The following is a 22,411-nucleotide window of genomic DNA, read 5'->3' on the forward strand; positions in this document are numbered from 1 at the left end:
AAACATGTACTGATTACTTGTTTCCTATTCTACCTAGCAAAGTGCTAGTGCCAGGGATACACAAAAGGCTATGCCATTGGAGTCAAGAAGGGTTTATAATCTGCTCAGCAGACAGTGACAGACAGTTAAATGTAAAGTTGGTTCAGAATTGTCAATAGTAAAACCTGACAGGTAGACTACTTTAATAAGACAATTTAGGTATGGGCTCATTATTTGGACAAAAGAGATAATTGAGTATTAATCACAAACAAACAACAAAAATACCAACATCACAAAAACAGAAAAGTTTCCGTGTATTACAGGAAGATTACTGATAACAATGGACATTCAGGCATTTCAAAAAACCCTTATCTACCAATGAATAAATACACATTGATGTATATTTTTAAATATATATAAACATATTACATATATATATTTTTAATTCAGAGACGTCAGCGATTCCTAACACAACTATGAGCTCAAGACAAATCAAGATTAATTATTAATTACCAAACTACATGTAACATAATTTATCAATGTTTTATCTTATCTGATTATGAACTAGTTCACTTAACATCTCACTAAATTATCTCATTTTAATAATATCCCTTTAAAGCAGAGGTTCTCAACCTGTGCGTCACGACCCCTTTGGAGGTCGAACAACCCTTTCACAGGGGTTGCCTAAGGCATAACAGTAGCAAAATTACAGTTATGAAGTAGCAACAAAAGTAATTTTATGGTTGGGGGTCACTGTATTAAAGGGCTGCGGCATTAGGAAGGTTGAGAACCACTGTTTTAAAGTAAAAAGAACGGATATCGATATCCACCTCATACATGACATATCAGAGTTTAAAGAGAGGATAATGAAACTCACCAATATTACATAACTAACCAGATGAGGAAATAGTTGTTGAAACCAGAAAGGACTTACCACATTGCCTGGCATTCAAAAAATGTTATTCATTAGTGTTACTGATTTTTAAAAAATGTTTTACTTCTGCATACTCTGTTCACAATGATTTAAAGATCCTGTTTTAATACATGTTAGATATTATCACTACTACCTACTTTGTTTTCCTATAGGCACTTGTTTTTCTATACGCACTAATTTTTCTGAATGTGTGTATGTGCAATATATAAGAGCAAATTTTTTAAAAATTCTCATAATCACAAACATGCCAAAGAACCCCTACTTTACATATATCTACCTCTACTTAACATATGTAAACTCTTCTCCATATCATTCTGTTTATATGAAGTAATTCATGTATACTCCCACTCTGAACAACACTATAAAAGTAGGTATGACAGTCATCCTCATTTACAGATAATAAACTGAGATACTGAGGAATTATAACACCTGTACAAGGTGAGACATCGGATGTGTAGCAGAGCTATATGCACAAACAGGTAGTCTATCTCTAGAGTTCACAAGCTTACCTGCTGTCTCAAAGAGCACCACTTAGAAAGATATACTTAGTATAATAAACAAAAGAAAGAACAAAACAATGTATTCTTTGCACAATGATCAAGATAATTATTTTTCAAATGTTTTTTCTCTAACCTATGTCTTTAAGAGGAGGAAAAAAAGGACAAAATACAATTGAAAGGACACGATTAAAGTCAAGTCGTATATTCCACAATAAACTGTAAGAACAATAAGGCAAAAGGTGAAAAACAAGACTAAAACTGAATGAAGAACAGCTCTCTCCACGTGGAAGTACCTCGACCTATGACAGAACGGCATGTTACATCTGGTTTTAGTCACTGGGGCTACATGGTGCCTCACGCAGCACATCTGCTCCAATCTGCCCAGAGAGTTCCTGCAGAAAATTCCCATCAGATGCACCAAAACTTAGGAATGTAAACACCATGATCTCTAATCAACAATCATCATTCTAATAAAATTTTGTTAGCATTAAAAAAATATGTCAAAGAAATACCAAGATGGCAGTAGACTAAGTAGATGTTATACTCACCTCCTCCCAGAACCAATATGAAATTACAACTAAAACAGAACAATTAACTGGAATAACCAACTGAAGACTAGCTGAACAGAAGTCTTATAACCAAGGACATGCAGAAGAAACCACACTGAGACTGGGAGCAGGGCAGAGACATGAAAAGGGCTGGCCTGGCTCCCACAGGCAGCGGCTGAGATTCCGAGATTCCAGAGAAATATCTCAGCTGTAAAGTTCTCCCTGAGGAGCATGGGGTCTGAACCTCTACAGCCCAGAGCACCAGATCTGGGAACAGGTGTCCTCATAACATCTGGCAGTGAAAGTCAACGAGGATTCTGCCAGAGAGAGACAGGAGTCTGCAAAAGACACAGGTACCTTCCTACAGGGCCAATGCACAAAATCTCATTCACAGCCACTCGCCCTGGGCTCCAGCAGAGGAAGGGTGGGGCAGACAGGAGTATGTGAGGAGAGACTGGGGTTTGTGGCTGTGGGGAGAGAGGTGTGGAGACAGATGCCAAGATCCCTGTGTTGAGTCATTCTTTCATACCACAGACCCCATGTATCTTACGTGAAGCACTCCCATCTCTGTGGCATCAGCCTGGGGAAAAGTAATAACCCAACCCTCTAAACTCCCTATCATCTCACATTGCAAAGCTCATGCCCTGCTGAGGAGTCAGCTGCCTGGATCAGGATACAGAGATCTAGGCAGATTCAGGGGTTGTCAGTAACTGAGTGGTGTAGCTTTGGGGCAGGGGGGGCACTCCCTCAATTTACCCATAGATCTGGCTGGTAACTATCTTTCATGGTAAAGATCTTCCAGTCCCACACTTTGGGCTCTAGGTGGTCCTGCCCTGCTTAGATCCGGGCAGAATCTGGGACAGACTGAGTAGTGTGGTTCTGGATGGGGGCCAGTCCTACCACCTTCCCTCAAACCTGACCAGCACCTCCCCGTCATGGGAGATTCAATAGCCCCACCCTCCTGACTCTGGGCAACACTGCCTATTGAGCTCAAGCTCCTGGCAGAAACTTGGACAGACTGAGTTGTGTGGCTCTAGGTCGGGGCCATTTTTCCCTCACATGCCCAACAGGTGCAGGGTCTAATATTCATGCGGCCAAATCTTGGTCTGTTTGGGCCTAACAAACTCTGCTGGCTTCACCCTGAGATCCTGCCCACTACAAAGGACTGCAGACACCTTGCACATGGCAGCTAGACTTGATATAGCCTTAGACATTTGCTGAATGGCCTGCGACCCAGCACAGGCACTGAGTTTGAACCTGTGTCAATATGGTGAATACCACTACCCCCCTACCTGGTGACTCACTGAAAACCTACTTCATGCAACTTCAGTAATGCCAGAGGGTCTTTCAGTGACTGAGCCTATCAGGCAGCTGGCAGAAAGAGGCAAATCTTTTGACTTCTGATGATCTGTCCCTGAGCCTGGTGCTGGCAAAAGCCAGGCAATTTGCACACCCAGGCATAGCAAAGGCAGACACAAATTGTGAATTACTTTGTAGCTCCAAACAGGCTTCCCAGGGCCAGTCACAGTCAGCATCTGACACTGGCCTGCATCAGACTCCCTCCCAAGATAACCCTGAATAACACACCCAGCGACCAGCTTCAGACAACATAAGAACTGGATCCAATTAGCCTCAAAACCAGCATAACCAAAGAAAGCTTTTGGTAGGCATCAGACCCTGCTGGGGCAAATTTTGGTCAGCACCTGAACAGCAGCTCCATGCTGCAGTCGGGACTGAGCCTCACAGTCAGCCAACTTGAGGGTCGACCCCATAGAAGAACTGGCCAATAGCAATCAAGACTCAGTTATAACTGGAGGCTCCTCATAACACATACAAGAGAAATTCCTTGAGCACCCAGCTCAAAGGCTCAAGAAAATTGCACCAGTGGGTCACATAGTAAACCTACGATATAAGGCCACCACACCAAGAGTGGGAGTCACAGCAGATCTACCTATAAGTAGAAACAAACACAAAGAGGCAGCCTATATAGGGAGACAAAGAAACATTACTCAAATGAAAGAACAAGAGAATTCCCCCCAAAAGAGCTAAATAAGCCCAGCTGGTGTGGCACAGTGGTTGAGCGTCGACCCGTGCACAAGAGGGTCACTGGTTCAATTTCTGGTCAGGACACATACACAGGTTGTGAGTCCCCAGTGGGGGAATGCAGGAGGCGGTCAATCAGTGTTCTCTCTCATCGATGTTTCTATCTCTCTCCCTCTCCCTTCCTCTCTCTCTAAAAAATAAAGAAAAAAGAAAGAAAACATTTTTTTAAAAGAGCTAAATAAAATAGAAACAAGCAATTTATCAGATGGAGAGTTTTAAAAATGGTTATAAAGATGCTCAAGGAAATTAGTGAGAACTTCAACAAACAGATAACAAGCATAAAAAAAAGAAAAGGTCATAGAGACCATAAAAAAGAGCCAGTAAGAAATGAGGATCAATATCTGAGGTAAAGAATACACTAGAAACAATAAACAGCAGAATGAATGAAACAGAGGATCAAATCAGTGATTGGGAAGACAAGGTAGCAGAAAACACATAATCAGAGCAGAAAAATGAAAACAGGAGTTTTTAAAAATAAGAATAGATTAAGGTACCTGTGGGTCAACATGAAGCATAACCATATCTGCATCATAGGGGTACCAGAAGAGAGAGAGCGCAAGGGATCAAGAACCTATTTGAAGAAATGACAATAGTAAACTCTCCTACCCTTGTGAAGGAAAGAGACACAAGTACAGAAAGTACAGAGAATCCCAATCAAGATGAAGTGAAAAAAAGCCCACACCAAGACACATCATAATTAAAATGCCAAAAGTTAAAGACAAAGAGAATCTTAAAAGAAGCAAGAGGAAGGCAGTGAGTTACCTACAACAAAGCTCCCATAACACTCTCAGCTTAGTTCTCACAAAAGAAAAAAATAAAATTCTGGTCAGAAGGTTATTGGCATGAAATATTCAAAGTGATAAAAAGCAAGAATCACAACCAAGACTACTTTACCAAGCAAGATTATAATTTAAAATTGAAGCAGAATGCTCACTTCGACGGCACATTTACTGAAATTGAAAAGATACAGAGATTAGCATGGCCCCTGCACAAAGATGACATGTAGATTTGTGAAGCATGCCACATGGAAAAAAAAATAAAGCCCTGGCCAGTTTGGCTCAGCAGTTGGAGTGTCGGCCTATGGTCCAGAGGGGGTAAAAATTGGAGAAATAAAATCCTCCCCATAAAAAGAAAAGCTAAAGAAGTTCTCTACCACCAAATCACTATTACAAGAAATGTTACAGGGTCAAACAAAGAAGAAAAAGGAAAGAAAAAAGATGAAAGAAGAAGAAGACAGAGGAACATAACTCAAAGATTTAAATCACAAGAAATATGTACCTACCAATGATCACTTTAAATGTAAATGGCTTACATGCTGTAATCAAATGATATAGGGTAGCTGAATGGATAAGAAAGCAAGACCCATTTATATGCTGTCTATAAGAGACCCACCTCAGAAGGAATGATACACACAGACTAAAACTAAAGGGGTGTAAAAGACATATTTCATGCAAAAACAAAAAACTAGAAAGCAACACTTGTATCTGACAAAACAGACTTCAAAACAAAGGCTATAGTAAGAGACAAAGAAGGACAGTACATAATGATAAAAAAAAGAAATCCAACCAGAGGATATAAACTTTATAAATATTTATGCATCCAATATAAGAGCACCTAAATATATAAAACAAGTCTTGATGTACATTAAATGAGAGATCAACAATAGAACAATCAGAGTAGAATTTTTTTTTTTTTATCCTCACCCGAGGACATTTTTCCATTTTTTGTTCAGACAGAGTGGGAGGGAGAGAGAGAGAAACATCAACGTGAAAGGGACACATCGAGTGGTCGCCACCCACATGACCAACCAGGGCTGGGGACAAACTGCAACCAAGACATGTGCCCTTAGCAAGAACCGAACCTGGGTCTCTCTGGACCGCAGGCTGACGCTCCAACAACTGAGCCAAACTGGCCAGGGCCAGAGTAGAAAATTTTAACACCCCATTGACATCAATGGCTAGATCTTCCAGACTGATAATCAATAAGGAAATAACATCTTTAAAATTACACATTAGATAGATGGACTTAATTGATATCTTCATAGCATCTCAGATAAAACAGGCAGAATAGACATTCTTTTCAAGTGTACATGGAACATTTTCTAGGATAGATCATATATTAGGACACAAAACAAGTCTCAATAAACTTAAAAAGAGTGAAATCATATCAAGCATCTTCTCTGACCATAAAGGTATAAACTAGAAATCAATCACAAGAACAAAACTGAAAAACACAAAAAGATATGTAAACTAAGTAACATGCTACTAAACAATGAATGGGTTAATGATGAAGAAATAAAATGTTACCTTAAAACAAATGAAAATGAGATCACAACAACCCAAATCTAGGAGATACAGTGAAAGCAGTCCTAAGTGGGAAATGCTAGCATTACAGGCCTATCTCTAGAAACAAGAAAAATCTCAAGCAATCTAACTTTACACTTACAGGAACTTGAGAAAGAACAAATAAAGGCCAAAATGAGTAGAAGAAAGGTAATAATAAAATCAGAGCAGAAATAAGTGAAATAGTCTAAAAAATAACACAGATGGATAAAACCAACAGCTGGTTCTTTGGAAAAAGAAATATGATTGATAATGATTTTAAAAGACTCAGCAAACAAACAAACAAACAAACAAACAAAAAAGTGGGGGAGAGGACCCAAATTAAAAAAAAAAAAAAAAAATGAAAGAGAAGTCACAACTGACACCACAGAAACACAAAGGATTATAAAAAAATTTTATGGCCCTGGCCGGTTTGGCTCAGCGGTTAGAGCATCGGCCTGCGGTCCGGAGAGACCCAGGTTTGGTTCCCGCTAAGGGCACGTACTTCGGTTGCAGTTTGTCCCCGGCCCTGGTTGGTCGTGCGGTGGCAGCCACTCGATGTGTCCCTTTCACATCGATGTTTCTCTCTCTCTGTCTCTTCCTCTCTCTCCCTCCCACTCTATCTGTACAAAAAATGGAAAAAAATGTCCTCGGGTGAGGATAAAAAAAAAAAAAAAAAAAAATTTTATGAACAAATATATGCCAACAAATTGAACAATCTGGACAAAAAAGATAAATTCCTAGAAACATACAATCTTCCACAAGTCAATCAGGAAGAATCAGAAAATCTGAATAGACCGATTACAACTAATTAAATTAAAGCAGTAAACAAAAACTCACAACAGACAAAAGGTGTGGACTGGATGGCTTCACATATGAATTTTAACAAACATCAAATAAGAATTAATACCTATCCTTCTCACACAATTCCAAAAAATTCCAAAGAAGAAAAGCGTTCCAAGCTCCTTTTACGAGCCCAGCATTATTCTAATTCCAAAACCAGATAAGGACACAACACAGAAAAAAAAATTATAGGCCTATATCCCTCATGAACATAGATGCTAAAATACTCAACAAAATATTACGAAACCTGATCCAGCAATACATGAAAAAGATCATACAACATGATCAAGTGGTATATATTCTGGAGATTCAAGGTTGGTATTATATCAGCATATCAATAAATGTGATACACCACATTAAAAAAAAAGAAAGGTTAACCCTGGTCAGTTTGGCTCAGTGGTTGGGGTGTCGGCCTGTGGACCAGAGAGTCCCGGGGTTGGTTCCTGCTAGGGGCACGTACCAAAAAAAAAAAAAAAAAAAACCCCAGAAAGGTAAAAATCACATGATTGTACAAGTAGATACAGAAAAAGCATAAAGGCCATATATGATAAATCCATAGCCAACATCATACTAATGGGCAAACCTAAAGCGTTTCTCTCCAGATCAGGAACAAGACAGGGATGTCTGCTTTCACCACTATTATTCAACATAGTACGGGAAGTCCTAGTCACAGCAGTCTTACAAGAAGAACAAATAAAAGCATCCAAATTGGAAAGAAGGAGGTAAAACTGTCATTATTTGAAGAAAATATGATATAGAGAGAATCCTAAAGATTCCATCAAAAAAACTACAAAATATCCAGAAATTAGTTGCGTTTTATACACCAATAATGAACTATCAGAAAGAAAAACTAAGAAACCAATCCCATTCACAACATCCAAAAAAATATATAATACCTAGGAATAAATTTAACCAAGGATATATAAAAAAAAACTGTACTTGGAAAACAATGATACTGAAAAAAGAAACTGAAGAACTTTAAGTAAGTGAAAGTATATATGTGTTCACAGAGTAGAAGAATTAAAATTATTAAATGTCCATACTATCCAGTCCTGGCCGGTTTGGCTCAGTAGATAGAATGTCAGCCCGGAAACCAGAGAGTCCTGGGTTCGGTTGCCGCTAAGGGCACATACCTTGGTTGCAGTTTGTTCCTGGCCCCGGTTGGGGTCACGTGGGTGGCAGCCCCTCGATGTGTCTCTCTCACATCGATGTTTCTCTCTCTTCCTCCCTCTCTCCTTTCCACTCTATCTGAAGATAAATGCAAAAATGTCCTCGTGTGAGGATTAAAAAAAAAAAAAAAAAAGTCCATACTATCCAAATCAATTTATAAATTCAATGCAATTTCTAACAAGATACCAATGGCAAATTTCACAGAACTAGAAAAAATATTCCAAATATTTATATAGAACCACAAAAGACCTCAAATAACCACAGCAATCAAACAAAGTTGGACGAATCATGCTATCTGATACCAAACTCCACTACAAGGCCATAGTAATCAAAATAGCATGTTACTGACATAAAAACAGACATACAGATTGATGGAACAGAATAGAGATCCCAGAAATAAAGGCACACCTTTATGGACAATCAATATCCGAAAAAGTTGTCCTGACTGGTTTGGCTCAGCAGTTAGATTGTGGGCCAGCAAACTTAAGGGTCGTGGGTTTGATTCCAGTCAAGGGCATGTACCTGGGTTGCAAGTTCGATCCCCAGCCCCAGTCAGGGTTGTGTGGGAGGTAACCAATTGATGTGTCTCTCTCACATCAATGTTTCTCTCTGCCATTCTCTCTCACCATCCCTCCCTCCCTTTCACTCTCTTTAAAAATCAATGGAAAAATATTTTCAGGTAAGGAATAACAAAAAAAAAAATCGAAATAGTAGGCAAGAATATACAATGGGGTAAAGTCTATTCAGTTAATGGTGCTGGGAATATTAGATTAAGTACAAAAAATGAAATTAGGTCACCTTCTTACAACATATACATGAATAAAGTTAAAATGCATTCAAGACAAATATAAAACTCGAAAACATGAAAATTCTAGGGGAAAACATATTCAGTAAAATTTCAAACGTTTGTCATTGCAATATTTTTTTTTATATGTCTTCTTGGGCAAGGAAAACATATTAAAAATAAACATATGGGACTACAACAAACTAAAAAGTTTTTGCACAGCAAAGGACACCATCAACAAAATACAATGACAACCTACTGAATGGGAGACCATATTTAAAAAATGATACATCGATTAGTAGTTAATATTCAAGAAATTACAGACAACACCAAAAACCAACCCAATTAAAAAATAGGTAGATGACCCTGGCTGGTTTGGCTCAGCAGTGAAAGCATCAGCCTGTGGTCCAGAGAGACCCGGGTTCAGTTCCCACTAAGGGCATGTAATTAGGTTGCAGTTTGTCCCCGGTCCTGGTTGGGTCGTGCAGGTGGCAGCCACTCGATGTGTCCCTTTCACGTCGATCTTTCTCTTTCTCTCTCTCTCTCTCTCCCTCCCACTCTATCTGAACAAGAAATGAAAAAAATGTCCTCAGGTGAGGATTTAAAAAAAAAAAAAAAAAATGGGTAGATGACCTGAACAGACACTTCTCTACAGAGTACATACAGATGGCCAAGAGATATATGAAAAGGAGCTCATTGTCAGTAATACATAGAGAAATGCAAATTAAAACCACAATGAAATATCTCACATCTGTCATAATGGCTGTCAACAGTACACCAACAAGTAGGTGTTGGTGAGGATGTGGAGAAAAGGGAATATTCCTGGACTGTTGGTGGGAATGAAGATCAGTGGAGCCATTGTGGAAAGCAGTACGGAGTTTTCTCAGAAAAATTAAAAATGCAACAACCTTATAAAAAAGGAAACAAAAATTTAAAAGGTTATATGCACCTCTATATTCATTACAGCATTATTTACAATAGCCGAGATATAGAAGCAACCCAAGTGCTCATCAATAGACGAATGTACAAAAAATGTTGTGGTACATATATAAAATGTAATATTACTTGACCATAAAAAAGAATGAAATTTTAACATTTCTGACAGTATGTATGCCCTAGAGGGTATTTGCTAACTGAAATAAGTCAGACAGAAAAAGACAAATACTATATGATTTCACTTGTATGTGGAATCTAAAGAACAAAATAAACAAACAATAGAAACAGCCTCATTGATGCTGGGAACAGATGATGATTGTCAGAAAGGAGTTTGGTGTGAAAAAGGTAAACAGATTTAAAGTACAAATTTGTAGTTACAAAATAGTCATAGGGATGTAAAGTACAGCGTAGGGAATATAGTCAGTAGTATTGTGATAATTACGTATAGTGCCAGCTGTATTCTACAAATATCTGAGGAATCCCTTCATAAAGTATGATGGTCCAACTACTAGGCTTGAAAGTCAACTGTAATTTTAAATTTAAATTTAAAAAAAGAGAGAGAGAAAAGACCTCAAATAAACACTGTATCTGCTTTACATCTCATAAGATCATTAAAAGGACAAACTATGCCCAAAGGTAGTAGAAGAGAAATAATGAAAATCAGGACAGAGTTTCCAGTCAAGATGGCAGATTAAGTAAACACTGTCCTCACCTCTTCCAACAATGCCATCAAAGTTATTACCAGAACTACACAACAACTATCATTGTGAACTGCCTGATATATAGCTGTACAGGAGTTCTATAGCTAAGCACATACTTCAGAAGCTGCCACTTTCAGTCTGGTAGGAGGGGTGAAGATTCAGAACTAGCTGCATGGTAGTCAAAAATGGGGAGAAATATTTTGGCTGCTGAGATCACACCTGAGGTGCAAGGAATCTCAGTCCTCTGAGGTCAAGTACAAGACAAGGATAACCACTTTTTCCCCTTTTATTTAACAATGCAATGGAAGTCCTAGCCACATCAATTAGGCAAGAAAAATACATAAAAGGTATTCAAACTAAAGAGGAAAAATTAAAGCTGTCTCTATTTATAGATGACATGGCATTACATATAGAATACCCTAAATATCCTATCAAAAAGTGTTCGAACTGCCCTGGCCGGTTTGGCTCAGCGGTTAGAGAGTCGGCCTGCGGTCCTGAGAGACCCGGGTTCGGTTCCCGCTAAGGGCGCATACCTCGGTTGCAGTTTGTCCCCGGCCCTGGTCGGTCGTGCGGGTGGCAGCCACTCAATGTGTTCCTTTCACATCGATGTTTCTCTCTCTCTCTCTCTGTTCCTCTCTCTCCCTCCCACTCTATCTGAACAAAAAATGGAAAAATGTCCTCAGGTAAGGATAAAAAAAAAAAAAAAAGTGTTCGAACTAATAACTGAGTTCAGCAAAGGTGCAGGACACAAAATCTACATATATACAAAAATTAGTTATGTTTCTATATACTAACCATGAACTTTCCAAAAGAGAAATTAAGAAAACAATCCAATTTATAATTGCATCAAAACAAATAAAATACCTAGGAATAAATTTAATTAAGGAAGTTTAAGATCTGTACAATGAAAAGTAGAAGACAATGAAAGAAATTGAGGAAGGATAAAAAAAAATCGAGCCCTGGCCAGTTTGGCTCAGCGGTTAGAGCATCGGCCTGCGGTCCGGAGAGACCCGGGTTCGGTTCCCGCTAAGGGCACGTACTTCGGTTGCAGTTTGTCCCCGGCCCTGGTTGGTCGTGCGGGTGGCAGCCACTCGATGTGTCCCTTCACGTCGATGTTTCTCTCTCTCTCCCTTCCTCTCTCTCCCTCCCATTCTATCTGTACAAAAAATGGAAAAATATCCTCAGGTGAGGATAAAAAAAAAAAAATCCTCCAAAAAAAAAAAAAAATCGAAACATAGTTTGTGCTCATGGGTTGGAAGAATATTGTTAAAATGTCCATAATACCCAAAGTAATCTATAGATTTGATGCAATATCTATCAAAAGGTCAATGGCATTTTTCACAGATAATAAACAAACAATTCTAACATGCATTGAACCACAAAAGACTTCTACTAACCAAAGCCACCTTGGGGGAAAAAAAGAACAGATCTGGAGACATTACACTTTCTGATTTCAAATTGTATTACAAAGCAATAGTAATAAACACAGTATGATAGAAACAGACAAACATTTCAATGGAACAAAATAGAAAGTCCAGAAATAAACCCATGCGTCCTTGACTCCTTTGTCAAATTCTTTGTGACAAACAGCCATGAATATATAATGGAGAGAAAGTAGTCTCTTCAATGGTATTGGAAAAACTGGACAGCCACATGCCAAAGAATGGAACTGAACTCCCATCTTACACCATGCACAAAAATCACACTTAGTCATGCCTTACGAACTGTTTTAATGTATTGTCAAGTTCTTTCTGTTAATATTTTGTTGAGGAGTTTTACCTTTATGTTCATCAGTGATAATGGCCTATTATTTTCTTTTTTTGTAATGTCTTTGTTGGTTTTGGCATCAGGAAAACTTGACCCCATAAAATAAGCTTGGGAGTTTTCCTTCCTTTCAAATTTTTGGAATAGTTTGAGATAGGTGTAATTTTCCTTCAAATGTTTGGTAAAATTCACCTGTGAAACCATCCTGCCCAAAACTATTGTTTTAGGAGATTTTTTAAATTACTATTCGACTTTCTTGGTAGTAATCAATATGTTCATATTTATTTTCCTCTTTTTTTTCTTTATTCTTAAAGAAATCTCTTTTACATTTCTTGTACTATTGGTTTAGCTTTTCCTTGTCTGGAAAACTCTTTATTTCTCCTACAATTTTAAATAATGGCCTTGCTCGGTAGAATAGTCTTGAGTGTAGCCCCTTGCTTTTAATCACTTTGAATATTTTATGTCAATCCCTTCTGGCCTGAAAAGTTTCTGTTCAGAAGTCAGCTGACAGTCTTATGGGAGCTCCCTAGTAGGTAACTACCTACCTTCCTGTTGCTGCTTTTAAGATTCCCTCGTTTTCTTTATACTTTGTCATTTTAATTATGGTATGCCTTTGTTGGACCTCTTTGGGTTCATCTTCTTTTGGATTCTTTGTGCTTTCCTGAATTGAGTTTCTTCTTCCTTCACCAGGCTAGGGAATTTTTTTAGTCATTATTTCTTCATATAGGTTCTCAATCTAATGTATTCTTAATTTTAGTCATTGTATTCTTCATATCTGACTGACTCTTTTTTATGGTTTCTGTGTCCTTTGTTATGCTGTTGAAGTTCTCTCTCAGTTCCTTGAGCTTCCTCTTACCATTATTTTGAACTCTGTACCTGGCAAGTTGCTTACCTCTATCTCATTTAAATCTTTTTCTGAATATTTCTCCTGTTCTTTCATTTGGGGCATGTTTGTCTCCCCATTGTTGCTTCCTCTCTGTGTTTGTTTTCATGTATTAAGCAGATCTGATATGTCTCCCTATCTTGGTATGGTGGCCTTACATAGTAGGGTGTAGTGTGGTGCTCAGTGGTGCAATCAACCTGTTCACCTCAGCCAGGTGCTACAGAAATGTCCCTTGTGTGGGTTATGTGAGCGCTCCTCTTGTAGTTTAGTTTTTATTGCTGTTGGCACGTCCAGCAGTGGGGTTAATCCTCAGGCTGGCTAGGTATGAATATTGGCCAGGACCACAGTGTATGACCTACTGTGTGGGAGCTAACCTCACAAAGTAGTGTTTGCCCCAGCAGGTTCCCGTTATTGGCAGAGACCTCCTTCAGTATGTGCTTCTTGAGGAGCTACCCCAGTCATGCACTATTGCGGTCTGAAGCGAGCCACTGGATATATTGTTTCTTCCTGCTGTTCAAAAATTCATATTATCAGAGGCTTCCTTGGTTCCTTTTTGAATTACAAAGGCCCTTCCCCACCTCTTCTATTCCTCTTGTTCTGGGTTTGTTTTTGTTTTTTTCAACTAAGTTTAACTCCTTTTGACAATACTCCTACTTTATTTCTTGGCTCCTTGTCAGCCTTCCCCCCAAGATAGGCAGGGCTTTAGTAACTATGTCTGTAGGACCTGAAATAGTGATTGGCACACAGTAGGCCATTAACAGAATTGGGGATATCACTTGCTGTAATTGGTTTCTTTTCCTGTTTTCTCCAGACTACTACAAGCTACCACCATTTTCTTTTGAGGCTACAACTTCTAAACTCTGAGCATTAGGTCTTCTGTCTTATTTTATGTTAAATAAATCACACACACACAGTGTATGGTGAACAGGCATGAACTGACTCAACATACTACATCCATCACACCAGACTCAGTCATATCCTCATATTCTTCTCTTCACTCCTATGCTCAAGACAGGTCTCTCCACCCCAGGCCCTGCTCTCCTACTTCCGTTCCTGGCCCCTGACAGAGCAATTACCCCTAACATCGCTGTCTCTGCTGGGTCTTCCCAATTATCCTCTAAATCTGTCTCCTCGTCTCTGAAATGTCTTTAGACACTGGATTCCTTTCAGTCCACTAGCAGCTAAGCTCCCCACCTTCCTGCCTTGAATCCCAGCTCCTAGCAGAGGAGTCACAAAACTATATGCACTCTTTGAATTTTGGGTACTCCGTGAGCCATGGTCCCTGGCTTCTTTCCTACTAGTCCACTAACATTACCCTTGGAGTCTCAGCGTGCACCATCATACTTGGTATGTCTTGATGGAGACATATCCTAAACAGATAGAAAAATTGTGCTCTTCATTGACACATTTGTTCTTTCTACTGAAAACCATTTTTCCTTGAAACTCTCTATTAAGTTTTCTTTTGTGACAGTGCTTTCCACAAATCTGCCTTCTCATTTTCACTGGGTTTTTGGTTTTATTCTTTTTAAAAATTATTATTTTCAAACAGAATGGGAGGGAGAGAGAGAAATATCGACTAGTTGCCACCCGTACGACCCAGACCAGGGCTGGGGACCAAATCACAACCAAGGTACGTGCCCTTGACTGGAATCAAACCCACAACTCTTCATTCCACAGGCCAATGCTCTAAACACTGAGCCAAACTGGCCAGGGCTAGTTTTATTCTTTTTTTTTTTTTTTTATCCTCACCCGAGGACATTTTCCCATTTTTTTGTTCAGGTAGAGTGGGAGGGAGAGAGAGGAACAGAGAGAGAGAGAGAGAGAAACATCGATGTGAAAGGGACACATCGAGTGGCTGCCACCCACACGACCGACCAGGGCTGGGGACAAACTGCAACCGAGGTACGCGCCCTTAGCGGGAACCGATCCCGGGTCTCTCAGGACCGCAGGTCGACGCTCTAACCGCTGAGCCAAACCGGCCAGGGCTATTCTTTTGTTCTAATTTAAAACACAAAGAGACCAGGGATTACACAGGGTTGAGACACATCCCCCTCTATAGTACACCTCTTACCCACACACCAGCCAGTTTCTTGTCCATGAGTCTTTGCTCTCTCATACATCTTTGTATTTCCAAGTGCTTCCCTGTAACTATATTCATTAAAGCAATATAGTCTATATTTATTTCTATTTCTCTCTTTAGACTACAAGTTACTTGAAAACAGTCATTTAATTGTCTTATTGTCTAAGACATCACCTGAAACACTTATGTTCAATATAATTTGATAAACCCAATCTCCATGAAGAAAAGCAGTCACATAAGCTGGTTATGACTGAAACCGAATGCTCAACTTGCGTGAGCAATTCCATGAGTTATCTCCAGAACTTAAGACTTCCATGATTAATTAGAGAAATTTCAATTTCATACTCTCAATTTTCCTTCCTAAATAAGCAAGTAAGCAATTTTTAATTAACATTTTAGATATTTGGGTTGTGAAAGAAAAAAGAAAAACTTTAAAAAGTATTTAAAAATGTGTATTCTAACCTTGAAAGTTTCTTCTTCTTTGCTGAATTTTCAGGAGTCCTGGGCAACTTCACCTGTTTCTGGGGTGTATACAAAATGTTATCTGTAGATTTCACCCTTGGGATTATCCTTCTCTCCATAACCTGTCTTCCACCTGATCCAAGATCCATGTGGTAGTTGTGACAGGATTCTGAATCAATGGACAAGACATTCTCTGGGTCATCTTTATTTTCGCTATCTGATGAATACTCCAAGATTTCTGTAGAACTTGTCTGAAAAAATTAAGAAAAATGCAATTAAATTTGAAGAACTTATTCAAGTACATATTTATACATGCCTATTATTCTACTCCCTTATAATAAATAACTTTGTACATACAATATCTTAAACTCTGCACATACAGTAGTTTAAACTTCTATTTTGACACAAAGTATCAAATCATATAACCAAAGACAAGATGAAATTAAACCAGTTGCAAGCAGACATTCTCTCACAGAATCCACCAAATTAGGTACAAATATTCAATCTTCCTTCAGTAAACTAACTAAAATGTGCTATATAGTCAGTTGAAAACTGAGCTAATAACATCAATCTCAATGGCTGATGACAGTCACTATAATCTAATACCTATGAGGAAAAAAATGTATTTTGAAATTTAATGTGAGGTAAATAATATTCAGTATGTGTTATAAACCAAAGAAAACTGCCTCTAAGGACAAAGATGAAAACTAGACTTTTCCAGCACAAATTCAATATAATATTTTCCAAAGACTAGATTTTTAATTTTCTTTTTTTTATTATTGATTTTAGAGATAGAGGAAGGGAAAGGGAGAGAGAGAGATAGAAATATCGATGAGAGAGAACATTGATTTGACTGGCCACCTCCTGCATGCCCCCTGCTGGGGATCAGGCCCACAACCTGGGCATGTGTCCTGACCAGGAATCAAAACGGCGACCTCCTGGTGCATGGGTTGACGCTCAACCACTGAGCCAAACTGGCTGGGCCAGAGACTAGTTTTAAATTGCTAATATCATCAGGAACTATGTAAGAATATTAAGTCATTGTCTCTTTTTCCTAACATTTCTTCTTTCCCCTAGTCAAATTTCCAAACTACCAATATAAGATTTTGAAAACTGGATTATAAACAGAAACTCATAGCACATAAGCTTAACTGGAGAGGAGAATCAAAACTTTCTCCTGTGATGTTTTCTGTCTTTGCCCAGATACACACTAAAACCCTTAAGTGTGGTAGATATTCTATTTTCCCATCACTTGGTTTTGCAAGTCAGTCCCATATAGTTTCAATGCCAGCAAAAATTTATCCTTTAACATTCTAATTTTTCAGGGTATCTGTAGCCTCTACATTTTAAATTTACTAAATGTAAATTGTATATTTAGTTAAGTGGATGTTCTGTACCAGGATGAGGAGCCCTGTCTATTCTGATGGATCGACATGGACTGTGTCACTGGAATTGAAAGGGGCCTCTGCTAGAGAGTAAAGAGGCTGCAGTATGTAAGGGTTATCATGTGTGGGTGCGTGTGCAGGCGTGAGCACTGGTGCATGCAGAGTAGCACTAACATTTTCATCACTTGCTATCTATATAACACAAAGGTTTATCACATTTGGCCTTTCAAATGATTTTATAATGACATCCTTTTTAAGAGCTTAAAAAGAATGTCACCCATCACACATCTCCTAAAAAAAAAAAAAAAAAAAAAAAGTGAAAAAACTCAAATGAACAGCTTAGTTCCTCTGCCCTTGTCACAATCTCAATCGTATGCCTAAACTACTGGAGGCAGCTGCTAGCCCATTAACCTGCGCTGGGGTCACATGTCTCCCTTCAACACAGCTTCTGAATAAATATTAACAATAGGCCATAAAAACAAACAGAATAGCTTAGTTTGAAAATTAAGTTCCCAGACACTGAAAACTTTTATACATTACTTGATAACTCCAAATTTAAATTCTTCTGTTTTAATGAAATATCTTTAAATTTAGTTCCCAAAAGTTTTGCATTTCATCCTAGAACAGGGTTTCTCAACCTCAGGACTGTTGCCCTTTTGGGCTAGACAATGTAGTGGGGAACTGTGCACTGTAGGGTTGTTTAGCAGCCTGTTTGGCCTCTACCCACAAATCATGACTATCAAAAATGTCTCCAGACATTGCCAAACGAGTCCTGGGGCACTAAATCACCCCCAGCTGAAAACCACTGTCATAGAAAAATGCCAAAAAATAACCAACCTCATGTCACCTATGATAGAAAATCACATGCAGAAGTGAAGGGGACACAGCACTTTGTCACGATGGGAAGATCAGAAAGAAAAAAAAAAGTTATATAAAACATGACAGAAATACTATCATTGAAATATTGCTCAGAGTCCACGGCGAAGACATATGAGGAAAAACAACGCCGGTGGGACACAGGAGAAGGGAAGAAGAAAAACCTGCCACTTGAATAAGCTGAAAGCTAAGTGTAAGTTAAGTAGGCAGAAAGGAGAAAAGGAATTCCAGGGAAAAGGAATAAAAGGACCATAAATATGAGGCCGAAAGAACAGAGCTCATGCAGGAAATTCTACCAACAGCAGCAGAGAGAAGGCTGCAGAAGGGCCTTGCAGACCACGGGAGGGCGTTTGACTTTATTCTGAGACAATGGTGTAGCAAATGGCATTAACAGGGTCTAACAACAACAGATGTCATTATGGAATGATCACCCAAACAACACTCCAAAAAATTGTCTCTGATATGAGAGAGAGAAGGTACTCAAGCCTGTGGGTGGGGAAAGCAGCTAGCTAGAAGGATCTTCTTCCATAACCAAAGTAAGACATAAAGATGATGTGAGTGGTAGTAGGGATAGAGAGGTGGACTTGAAAGAAAATGAGGAAAGAGATAACAACACTTTGGGACTCTCGGGTGTTAGAAATTAAAGTGAAGGCAGAATCAAAGAAGACCCCAAGCATCTGGCTGGTGACACAAGTAAAGAGAGGTGCATTTATCAAAAAGGCCAATTCAGGAAAAACATCTGAAGAGGAGTGGCTGCTAATACCAAATGTAGTTTTCATGATAACACTGTGATGCCTACAGAGCAGCTGAGGTAAAACTGGTCTACAGGTCTGAAGTTTCAGAAAGCGATGTGGGATGAAAATATAACTTCAGGAATTATAAAAACAGAAACAGCGTGTGGAGGTATGAGAGTAGGAGAAGGCTATTCTTGGAAATTCTGTAAAAATAAGGAGAGAATGTCCAGGTTGGAATCTTAGAAATACCATCAACATTTAAGCAGTATTCAGGTGATACGAGACAGAAACGTGTTTGAATTTGAGAAAAAAAGAGATTGCATACATATAAGAAATCCATGGAAGCATGAAAATAATATGCTTTGAAGAATAAATAGTACAAAATGTTACAACAACTCTGCAATACCGTTTGGAAGTTTCTACAAAACTAATTGTACTCCCTACCATACAATGCAGCAATCATTCCTTGGCCTTTACCCAAAGGAGTTAAGGATTCATGCTGGCGTAAACATCAGAACATGGATATTCATAGCTTTATTCATAATTGCCAACACTTGGAAGTACCCAAAATGGCCTCTGTGGGTGAATGGATAAATAAACTGTGGTACACCCAGACATCAGAATATGACTCAGCACTGAAAAGAAAGAGCTACTGAGCCATGAAAAACATGGAGTGACCTTAAATGCATAGTACTAAGTGAAAGAAGCCAATCCAAAGAGGCTACATATTGTATGATTCCAACTATATGACATTCTGGAAAAGGCAAAACTATGGAGATAGTAAAAAGATCAGTGGTTGCCAGGGGTGGTGGTAGGGAAAGTAGGATGAATAGCTGGAACACAGAGGGCTTTTAGGGCAGTGAAAACTATGTATGACATTATAATGATGGGTAATGTCATTCATTATATGTATGTCCGTACCCAAGGAATGTATGATATCAAGAGTAAACCCTAAGGTAAACTATGGACTTTGGGTGATTATGATATGTCAATCTAAGTTTAACCTTGGTAAAAAATGTACCATTATGGCAAGTGATGTTGACAATGCAAGAAGCTATGCATGTGTGGGGACAAGGATTCTATGGAAAATCTCTATACCTTCCTCTTAATTTTAATATAAACCTAAAACTGCTCTAAAAACAGTCTTTAACAAAACAGAATAAATAAAAGGTGAAGTGAAAAAAGTAAACAACAAATCTTTTGGAAGTTTAGATATGCTTATTTTATTTTATTTTATTTTATTTTATAGAAGGGACATCATAAAAAGATACATTTGCTCAGCTACACATCAAAGAAGGTGAATGGTATTACAAACTTTAAGTTAATGTCATGAAAATATAAATGTACTCCAGACTCTAGTATGTCCTCCAATCCCAACAACAAATTTCCTCAGTGAAGAATTTAATAGCAGTATGACTGGTAAAATGTTATAGAAGCTTACGTAGTACTTTGGAAGTTTTTACCATCAATCCATGACAATAAATTTTAGGTATTGTTGGTTTAGGCCGTCACTTCTTTAACAAGTACTAGCTAATAAATAAGAATCTATTGGATGGCTACTAACCACATGGTATCTAAGCTGCTATAGTTAATACAAAGAAATTTTCAAGTCTATCCTTGCTCTTGCATACTTACATTACAATCAATTTCAAAACTGAAAAGTAAAAACTAAATTAAAAATACAAAGCAATTTATGGATAACCCGATACATTGTATATGCAGCAGATATAGGAATAGAAAAGAAAGATCATTTGGGGCCCAGAAAGTCTTTAACCAATAAAGGCAGAGTCAGATGACATTGTCCCAGGGTCAGCCCGGCCCTTCACTATCAGATTTCCTTGGCAATTTACTTTTCTATATCTTTGCTTCCTTATCTTCAAGTTGGAGATATGATAATACCTGACACATTAAGCATTTAGTAAATGTCAGCTATCATTTTTCAACCCTATAGTAGTTACTACAAGTATTTTGGGTTTTAAATTTTACATTTTTTTTTTTATGAATTTTTATTTATTTTTTTGTTACAGATATTTTACCTTTTTACCCCATTTGCACCCCCCACCCACCCCCCTCCACCCTGTCCCCGGCTTAGTTGTCCATGTCCATTGGTCATGCATACATGCATATAAGTTCTGTGGTTTATCTCTTCCCACCTCCCCACCCCCCATCCCCTCTTCTGAGTAAATTTTACATTTTTAATTCTATATTATATTTTGGTATTTCTAAGAGGATCTCTATAAAAGGACAATGAAGAACAGGACAGGTGGAGGCCTCACTGTACATCTCCTTGGCAAGGTGCACGGCCTTGCTGGTTAAATGAAACCTGCAGGCCCAGCCAGTATGGCTCAGTGGATTGCACGTCGTCATCCCATGAACTGGGAGGTCCAGGTTCAATTCCCAGTCAGGGCACATGCCCAGATTGCGGGCTTCATCCCCAGTACGGGGTGTGCAGGAGGCAGCCAAGATCAATGTTTCTCTCACACTGATGTTTGTATCTCTCTCTTCCTTCCTCTCTCTCTAAAAAAAAAATCAATAAAAACATATTTTAAATGCACCTGCAGGTCTCAGGTCCTAGAAACAGCCAGGAACTCCAGGGCTGTGAGCTCCACAGGGGGTGCTGGCAGCCCTGAGCCGGACCCAGGAATGTGGGATCCTGTGGGAAGAGTGATGCCTTCCATCAGTCCACAACACATAGCTTCATCATCATGGGTCCATAAGGTAACCTGGCCAAGAAGATCTACCGTACCATATGGTGGTCCGGGATGGCCTTCTGCCTGAAAACACCTTCACAATGGGCTATGCCCACTCCCGCCTCATGGTGGTGGACATTCTTCAAGGCCATCTCAGAGGAGAAGCCCAAGGAGTTCTTTGCCCACAACTCCTACGTGGCTGGCCAGTACAACAGCGTCCTATGAGCATCTCAACAGCCACATGAACTCCCTCTGCCGGGGATCACAGGCCAACCGCTTCTTCTACCTGGCCTTGCCCCAACCATCTATGAAGCCATCACCAAGAACATCTGAAAGACCTGCATGAGTCATACAGGCTGCAACTGTGTCATTGTGGACAAGCCCTCTGGGAGGGACCTGCACAGCTCGGCTATCCAACTCCATCTCCTCCCTGTTCTGTGAAGATCAGATCTACTGAATGGACAAGGTAGATGGTCCAGAACCTCATGGTGCTGAGGTTTGCCAACAGGATCTTCAGCATCATCTGGAACCAGGACAATGGTGCCTGCGTCATCCTCACCTTCAAGAAGCCCTTTGGTACTGAGGGCCGAGAGAGCTACTTGGATGATTTTGGGATCATCTGGGGTGTGATGCAGAACTACCTGCTACAGATGCGTGTCTGATGGCTCTGGAAGAAAATGGCCTCCACTGACTGAGAGGACATCTGCGATGAGAAGGT

General features: G+C 39.1%; 1 protein-coding gene and 1 non-coding gene across 2 annotated transcripts in view; one reads left to right on the plus strand and one right to left on the minus strand.

The window, feature by feature from the left end:
- SPIDR (scaffold protein involved in DNA repair) overlaps window positions 1–22,411 on the minus strand; it is a 493,368-nt gene that overhangs the window by 368,409 nt on the left and 102,548 nt on the right. The window contains exon 6 of the mRNA XM_036263912.1: window positions 16,009–16,259. Within this exon, the coding sequence (XP_036119805.1) occupies window positions 16,009–16,259 (251 nt within the window). The remainder of the gene's footprint in view (window positions 1–16,008; window positions 16,260–22,411) is intronic.
- LOC118631965 lies at window positions 4,991–5,094 on the plus strand. The gene has a single exon (XR_004959949.1). It is a non-coding gene; the product is annotated as a U6 spliceosomal RNA (small nuclear RNA).

The sequence above is a fragment of the Molossus molossus genome, unplaced genomic scaffold (genome assembly GCF_014108415.1).
Source record: "Molossus molossus isolate mMolMol1 unplaced genomic scaffold, mMolMol1.p scaffold_m16_p_16, whole genome shotgun sequence".
NCBI classification, from domain to species: Eukaryota; Metazoa; Chordata; class Mammalia; order Chiroptera; family Molossidae; genus Molossus; species Molossus molossus.